Below are 8935 nucleotides of genomic sequence, written 5' to 3' on the forward strand. Positions count from 1 at the left end.
CTCACTCTTACCCTTCCGATTCTCTCCCCGTCCCACTGGGGGGGCGGGGGGAGTGAGTGAGCAGCTGCGTGGTGTTTGGCTGCCTGCCAGGTTAAACCACGGCACTGCGGCACAATGAAGCCTGATCAGGCAATGGTACGAATTCCGTTATTTTTAATACACTGGAAAACCTGTACCTCAGAAATCTAAATCGCTGAAAGCACCATCAGTGTAGCTGCCGTTCAGCCATCGTTACAAAATTCTGCAGAGTTTGGTACATTAGTTTGGTCAGCTGTGCCCTTTCCTTTCCATGCCAAATCCTAACCACGACATGTTGGCTAAGCTTGCCTGGATAGGAGAGAACCAATTACCCATCCCCAACTTTTGGGCTTGAGTTAATTTTAACAACAAGCTCCGTAGTTCTTTCAGTAGCTCTGGGCTTGACAGAAAACATTCTAGCCGGTGAATGGTCTCTGGCCGGAGCTACACAGACAGGCAAGCCTGCTGGCTGCAATCATAGTTTCTTTGGCCAAGCAGGTCACGTATTTATGGGAATATACAGTCATTAGAATCCTTTATAGACATTTTAGTGGACTGATGATCAAGCACACCGCCTACCTGATGATGAAACCGGTCCGTGTCCCTCTCTGAAACCATGCTCTGCAGGACGGCTACTTCTTCCCTCAAAGTCCCATTGGCCATTTCACTCTTGGTAAGGGCAAGAGTCAGTGCTTGTGCTTTCTCTTTCCATTTGACTTCTCTGCTTTCAGTCTGCTTCAAAACAGCAACCACACACTCCAATTCTTCCCCCTTTGCTTTCCGCTCATCTTCCAGTTGTTGGGTTAGCTCCTTCTGCCTTTGCAAGGAACGGTCTCTCTCCTGGAGAACTCTCCTCTTCTCTGCTTCCTCTTCCTCCCATTTTTGGAGTTTCTGGATCTGTTTCTTTAGGGTCTCCTCGTCATCTTTCCATCGCAAAGCTGATGTTAATTGTTTCAGGAGTTTACTCAGCCTCCTAAGCTCTTGTTCTCTCCCTGTCAGAGTCTCCTCTAAATACCCGACTCTCTCTCTCTGGTACTTGATCTCCTCATCCTTCTTTGTCAGAGTCAGCTGAACGTGCTGGAGATCTTCCCGAAGAGCTCTCACTTCCTCTTCTTTTTGCTCACCTTGAGCCTTGGTCTCTCGTTCCCTCTCACGCAAGGCTTCTTCCAGGAGCTTCTCTTGCTCTCTGGGATGTCTAACCTCTTCGTTCTCCTCTGTTTGCCTAAACTGGAGATTCTGCAAGGTCTTCAGTTCTTCTTCTTGGCGCTGGACTTTTTGCATGAGAGTTTCGTTGTCTTCGTCTCTCTTCCTCACCACTTCCTCAAGCAGAGTCACCGTCTTCTGGCATGCTGCTAGTGCTGCTTTCGTGCTTTCGCCACGAAGCCGCAACGCGTTCATTTGCTCTGTCTGCTTGAGGAACTCCAAACGGTTCTCCTTCCATATTTGGCTCATTTTGTCTAGATCCTGCTTGCCTTCTAACTCCTTCTGCTCTCGAAGGTCCTGGACATGCTCTTGCAAAGACGCTATCTCTCGATCTCTAGCTTCTAGGGAAGATTCAGCGTATTCTAGTTTTTGCAGTATAGCTTTAGTCTGCATCGCTGCCTCCTCCTTTTGCTGTTGAAGCTTAGAGATAGCCTCCTCCAGAACCCCTATCTTTTCTTCTCTTTCTTTCAGAGTCAGTTTGGTTGCTTGAGGATTTGTTTGCTCAGCTTCATGCTTTTCCTCCTTCTCCTCGCATGCCTCACATCGCTTTCTAAGGGATAAAATTTCTTGCTCTTTTTCCTCTAGTGCCACTTGAAGACGCTGCAGAATTTCCTTCTGCTGTTCAGAGTCTTGTTCTTGGTTTTGGAAGGTCTCAATCAGCTCCTTCTGAGATTCAATCACAAAATTCTTCTCTTTCAGTATTGCCGTAGTGTATTCCAAGTCTCTGCGTACGACATTCATCTGTTCTCCTGTTTTCTCCTCATAGCTCCTTGTTTGTTGCTTTTGGATGTCTACGAGTCTGTCCTTCTCTTTTAAGGTTTCTAAGGTCTGCTCCAGCTGGTCACGGACAGTCCTTAACTGCATTTCCATGACTTCTTCAGCTTCCTGGATTTGCTTTTGTTGTGACTCAAGCTCTTGATCTTTTTCAGATAAAGAAAGTGTCATCTTCTCTACTTTACCATGAAGCTCTTGCAGGTACCCCTCTTGCTGTTCCTTGTACTGCTGCCAGAGTCTTAACGGATCCCTTGGAGAATCACACTCGCTCTCTCTGTCCTTAAGAACTGCCCTCAGGTGTTCAAGGCTCGCGTGCAGAGATTGCACCTGCGCTCTCTCCATTTCCAGTTCTTGGATCTGCTGAGTCAGAGGCACAAGCTCTAAGTTTTTCTCCTTCAAGTTGCCTTTCATATGATCAAGATCCACCTGCAGATTTCTCGCTTGTGATGCACCGTGTTGTTCTAGAATCATTCTTTTCCCCTCCTGCGATTTGATCTCCTGGTCTCTCTCCTCCAGCTCTTTGCTCACCTTGCTCACAGCAGCCCTCTGCATTTCTCGCTGCTTCTCCAGGTCCCGTATCTGTTCTTGCTGGGATCTGATCTCCCGGTCTCTCTCTTGCAGGTCTCTGCTCATTTTGCTTACAGCAAGCCTTTGTTTTTCTTGCTGCTTCTCCAGGTCCCGTATCTGTTCTTGCTGGGCTTCCATCTTCTCGTTTTTCTCTGTTATGTCCTTAATAACGTGAGCGAGAGTAGTTTTATGCATTTCTTTCTGCTTTTCCAGCATTCTCACCTGCTCCTGGTACAACTTCATTTCTCCCTCCCTCTCTGACAGGATGGCAGTCATATGAGTGAGAGTCTCCTGCAAAGCTTTTCCCTGTGCTGCCTCTTTCTGGAGCATCTGGATTTTCTCCCACTGCATTTCCACTTCCTCGTTTTTCATTTTTAAGATGGACAACGTCGTTTGAAGTTCTTGTTCAAGGCAGTGAGTCACATCTGTGGCTGTATTTGCTCGGGTTTCAGAGGCTGTGACTGATTCCTGAAGAAGTTTTACCTCCCATACCAGTTTTTCTTTAACTGCTTGCAGTCTGTCCCGTTCATGCTGCAAAACAGTGAGAAAAAGATTCAATAATTCCATCCATATAGGTTTGCTTGTCGTACCAGATTTGAACTCCGGCTTCAGTGGCAGTCAAGGGCTGCCCCCTCTCTCCCTGCCTCTCGGGATGTTGTAGACCCTTCCTGTGCCACCCTTTAGGTTGCGTCTTTCCCAGCTTACTCAGCCAGTCCCATCTTCCTCTTTGCCCTTCTCTGAACCTCTTCTAGCTCTAGTGTGTTCTTTTGGGGAGGAGCCGCCAGAACTGCAGCCAGGATTTACAGTCCAGACTAGGCACGATTTAGGCAGTGGCTTGATGATGTTCTCTCCATTAGGGAAGAAAGGGAAGAGAGAACAACCCCAACATTTGATTTCCCGATTTTGGGGGGTCTTTTTTTTTTGGACCTCTTCTGTGTAGAGTTTTCATGGTACCATCTTCTAGAACCCCACTATCCCCTCTTGAAGGAGTAATGGTCAGATCGCAGTCTGTCATTCTGTGTTTGAAATCAGGACGAGTTTTCCCCTCGCAGCCATACATATTTATCTGGATCAGCACTTTTGTTTCTCACATGGCTCTATTTTTTCCCCACTGTCTGCTCTCAGATGGGCAATGTGGAACAGCTTTCTGTGACTGGCAAACTTTGTCTTCTCACCCCTTTTTCCAGATCCAGATATTTAGAAATCTAAATATGGAAGTGGACACAAATAATTGCCCAAACCATGCAATGTAAATAGAGATAAGTTTGAAAATTACTTTGACTAAAGCTTCGAGGGCAGAAATCATGGAATCGTAGACTCGTTTAGGTGGGAAAAGACCTTGAAGATCATCGAGTCCGACCGTTACCCTAACACTGCCACGTCCACCACTAAACCATGTCCCTAAGCACCACGTCTACACGTCTTTTAAATCCCTCCAGGGACGGCGACTCAACCACTTCCCTGGGCAGCCCGTTCCAATGCTTGAGAACCCTTTCGGTGAAGACATTTTTCCTAATGTCCAATCTAAACCTCCCCTGGTGCAACTTGAGGCCGTTTCCTCTCGTCCTATCGCTTGTTACTTGGGAGAAGAGACCGACACCCACCTCGCTACAACCTCCTTTCAGGGAGTTGTAGCAAGCCTCCTTTTCTCCAGACTAAACAACCCCAGTTCGCTCCCCATCAGACTTGTTCTCCAGACCCTTCCCCAGCTTCATTGCCCTTCTCTGGACGTGCTCCAGCACCTCCGTGTCTGTCTTGTAGTGAGGGGCCCAAAACCGAACACAGGATTCGAGGTGCGGCCTCACCAGTGCCGAGCACAGGGCCACGACCAATTCCCTGCTCCTGCTGGCCACGCTGTTTCTGATACAGGCCAGGATGCCGTTGGCCGCCTTGGCCACCTGGGCACACTGCCGGCTCATGATCAGCCGGCTGTCGACCAATACCCCCAGGTCCTTTTCCGCCACAATTTTCAGAATTGAGGAAAATAAACACCCTGAATCGGAACTGAGTTTTATATGACTACGGCATCTTTTCCTGCTCAATCAGAAGAATGCAATTGGAAAAGTTAAACCAAAAAACAACCACTGCTATAAATAACACTCTTCTGCTCCTGTGGTGCTGAGTGGTCTCTCCACATAGTTTGTGATACAGGTCATCTTAACTATCCCTCCTTTCTGGCCTGTCTTCTCTTACCCAAGGTGATGACCCTGCTAATTCAGCTACATGGCAAAAGTCTGGGAAACAAGGAATGCTGAGTGGAAGGAAGGGGAAAATGAGGGAAACTTGGTCAGCATTTGCGTACTCTGTATCTTCTCAGATTTGGACTGAACCTGTACAAGACCGCCCAAAATCAGCTCTCCACTGGAAAAAGTTGCTCCTTAGAAGGATTAACAGAAGGCCAAAAAATGTGTAAGAAATGGCCCTTTACGGCATCTGACAGCCTCACCAGGACCTCCTTTCTTTGCTTCTCAGTGCTCTCGAGTTTCCTTTCCAGAGACGCCACCTCTTGATGCAGAGTCATAGCCTCCTTCTTTAGGCACTCTTCGGAGGCTGCTAGCTGGGATGTCAACTCTTCCACCTCAAGTAAAACACAACAAAGCAGTCAGAGACTACAGCTTGTCACTGTCAGCCATATCATGTACTGTGAGGAAAGGGAAAGGACAACTTTGAATTTCACCCTATCATGAGAGTACCAGATTCAAACGGATACAGCCGACTTGTTTAAAAATCTAGGTGGGTCACCACGTTCATCTGAAAAACCACCTTAAAAAAACAGGACCAGCAGAAATCCATTCTGATGATTACTGGCAAACAGGCAAAAGGACTAGCCCATCTGTCCAGGGAGGAGCTGAGATTCAGCTGGCCGGTAAGTCTCCTTCAGACCAGCTGAGATGGAGACCACAGCACGATGGCAGTCAGAGGCATTACCCCATCAGCCTGCTGCTCTGCGATGGAAAGGCAAGAAGGGGAGAGACCACCTGTCTGGTGACTGCAGTAGCTACTGCTGTTTCAGTCACCTGTTTTTGTAGAGCATCCCTCTGCTGAAGAAGGATATTCATTTCCTCTTTGACGGTTTGGTGCCGCTCCTCCACTGCCTTGATCTTACTGCGAGTTTCCTGCAGCTCTCCTTGCAGCTTTTCTCTGACGTTCTGTAAACACAAAGGGAGAGCAAGCTACTGGGAGCTGCCATCGGGCCCAGCTTTTTCCTCTTTCTGTCTCAAAAGCACATTCATTCAGCCACTTCTTTCTGCTTTTCTACCCAGCTCGGCTTCCCTTGTAACCCTTCCTTCCCGTTGCTGATCTCCGGAGCTTACCAGGCTCCGTGCTTTCAGTGCCTGCAGTAGTCCTTGCCTCCTCAGGCGCAGCACTTATGTTTTATTTCCTCCTTACTGCCCTGCACTCTGTCACCTGGCGCCCTCAGCCTCTCTCTCAGCTTACGTCCCATTGCCAACGGCCTGTTCCTTCAACCTACCCTACTAGTCAGGCTTACCTGCCCAGTCTCTCGCTGCTCTTCCACCTCCTGCCTGAGCTGCTCTAGCTGCTGGCGGGCTTCTCTTAGCTCTCCCTGAGTTTGGAGTAGCGCCTCTAATAAAGCGTCCCTCTCACGCTCCTTTTCTAGCAGGACCTGCACAGAAATAGAGAGAAGACGGATTTAAACTTCCCATACAAAATTTGAGAGGTAAGACTCAAAGACCGACGGGCTCACACGTTCTCAAAGCACTGTGCTGCTGGTCTCCTAGGTCATTATCTGCCCGCTTGGAGGCACAGATTCCTAAGTGAGACTGGCAGTACAAACAGGGTCCACCCGTGATTGAATCTTCAACAAGCTCGTAGTCATCCATCAGGAAAACGTGTGGCATTTCTCAAGTGTCTCGCCTTGCCGCCGAGGGCATCCCTCGTCTTCTGCTGTGTCCTGTTTGTCTTTCAATAGCGACTTTCGCACCTAGTTAGCAGCCCGATAACCAGCCAGCTCTCTCCTTGCTGTGCAGGCGGCTTCCTTTGCGAGCTCACTCATTGTGAGACACGGTTATGGTGTTCATGTTCTCTTCAGGCCTGCAACGCGCTCCCTGCCTTTCTTAAAACCTACGCTCTGGTAGCCTCTCGATTTAGAGGCCCTCTCCCTCATGGCACAAAGCTCTCGTCGTTGCTAAAGCACCTCTCACGCTTACAAAGGGGCATCCAAGAGACACTTCTACCCAGACGGACAGTGTCCAGAGAAGCACTGCCAATAAGGAGCCCAGAAGAGTAAAAAAACCACACAAATTCTCCTTTCACAGTCTTTACCTCTTGCTTGGCATTTTCGACTCTAGTTCGTTCCTCTTCTTGCTGAGCTTGCATGGTGGCAACTTTCTGCTTCATATCAAAGAGCGTCTCCTCGTGCTCCCTTTCTGTCTCTGCCTTCTCCTTTTCCCATTGCTCCAGCATCTCCTGTAGCTCTGAACGGTGCCCTTCCCGCTCGCTTGCCTGATGAGGGGAGGAAAAGACGTCAGGATGGAGTCCCAGCCAAGCTCCTCAAGAAAATGTGAAGCGTCATCCCTCCCACAAACCCCCACCTCAACAGTGCACAGTAGTGTCTTCGAGCCCTCCGTAAATCACGTCCTGTCAAGGAACTTCAAAGGAGATGTTACCTTCCCCTCTCTGATGGCAGCCTGCCTCCTAGCACCTCCCTCCTCGGGATTTCTCTCTGTTCTCAGAGTCTCTATTTTCAAAGCTCAACTCCGTTCTCATCAACGAAAAGATGCAGATGGACTGCAGGGTGAGAAAGGGGCCAGCACCCCGATGCGCTAGTCACAAGACAGGCCACGAACTGAAGTACCAGGAACAAGGGGCCTGTTCCGTATGCTTTAAGCCCAAATACCTCCGTCAACCGTGAGAGGACAGAAAGGAAGGAACAAAGTTCCCGTGACTGCAGCTGGCAGCAATGTAAGGAGTCTACTTCATGGTAGACAGGAGCCTGGTAAGATCCTACCCCTTTGCTGCCATGCTTTGGGTGGGGACCGCCCAACCTTCTGCTGAACGCGTCCCTGAATCTGTGGCTGCAGTTACCATCCCAACATAGTCCTGTGGGTCTTCACGTGCCTTCAAGTACGAGCCACTGGCTCTGCTGCCCGACCTAGCCACGTGTGGCCTATGACAGATGATTGCTGCCACTTCACACCTTTCTCAGGCTGTTACTCTTCTAAAGCCAGCCCACAAACCTTGCTTGAAGAATTCAAAAGCACATTGTTTCCTACCAGGTCTTGCAGGAGCTTGTTTATTTCCACCTCGTGATCAGTTTGCCGAAGCCTGAGGGTGCTGTCGTACTGCCGCTCTGTCTGCAAGAGCTCTTGTGCCATGTTTTCCCGTTCCCGCCTCATTAGAGATCTCTCTGCTTCCAGCTCACGTTGAAGGCACTTCACTTCCCCTGCAAACACACAAACGGCAAGATTCAGTGCCTACACCAACAGGGCTTCTGACTTCACTGACCTTAAGCCATTTCAATTTCAGTGCAGGAGGGATCTGTCTCCAGCTCCTTCACTCCTCAGAAGCACTGCGGACAGAGAGCTCTTTTTATACCACCTTCCCTAGGCAGGGGGATCACCAGAAACAAAGCACACGAGGCTCTCACCTCGTATCACCTCCTTGGCCTGCGTGGCTGCGTGAAGTTGGATTTCGAGCTGACTCCTGGCGATCTCCAGCTGAGATAAGTGCTGCTGCGCCTCAAACAGGCTGGATTCCAGGGTCTCCTTCACTGACCTACGAGTTGCAAATACGGGGAGAAATGAGTTTCTTGCTCCTGGCACCCACAGGGAGTTACTGCAGTGAGAAGTCGTTCAAGATCCCTATCCGTGAGTACGGAAAATGGGTTGCGTGGAAATTTGTATACAGAAAGCATACCTCTGCCATTTAAAATAGCAGTGCAGGCCCCTCCGAGGGGATGCCCAGGCTTTACTTACGACCTAGCGTAACGCAGAAAGCCCGGCCGAATTTGATCTCAACAGCCAACTCTTAAATTGCCGTTCTCTGATCTATGACACACGGGTAGCCGTGCCCACAAGGTCTGTGCCAGCAAGCAAAAGCCCAGCCTCTGCTCACAGCCCTCATCTCATCAGCACTTCCAAGTTGTCTGCAGGGGCACAGAATAGGAGCATTTCCCTGGCTGACTCGTGACTTTTCAATGCTGTTCCTAGTGTAGGTAATTCTCCAGACTCCCTATATTTAAAAGGGACTAAAGAAATACATCAGATGATACAATAAAACCTCATGCTCGTAGCAGCATTTGGAAGAAATCTGAACTAGATTTTACCTGAACAAGGACTACCTGAAAGGAGAGACGGGTATCCTTCAGTTTAAACTGTTGGAAGTTCAAGAGAAAAACTTGCTACTTTTCTTT

General features: G+C 49.0%; 1 protein-coding gene across 1 annotated transcript; it reads right to left on the reverse strand.

Annotated features, from left to right (window-relative positions):
• Positions 1–267: 267 nt before the first annotated feature.
• Positions 268–8448, reverse strand: LOC142094093 (uncharacterized). Its single transcript, XM_075175932.1, has 8 exons — positions 8440–8448; positions 7797–7997; positions 6847–7026; positions 6053–6187; positions 5580–5711; positions 4991–5140; positions 598–3093; positions 268–327 (listed from the first exon to the last, which is right to left on the reverse strand). Exons 1-8 carry the CDS (start codon positions 8446–8448, stop codon positions 268–270), a joined length of 3363 nt encoding a protein of 1120 aa, XP_075032033.1.
• Between the last annotated feature and the right edge of the window lie 487 nt (positions 8449–8935).

This window comes from Calonectris borealis, chromosome 29 (genome assembly GCF_964195595.1).
Source record: "Calonectris borealis chromosome 29, bCalBor7.hap1.2, whole genome shotgun sequence".
Taxonomy (NCBI): domain Eukaryota; kingdom Metazoa; phylum Chordata; class Aves; order Procellariiformes; family Procellariidae; genus Calonectris; species Calonectris borealis.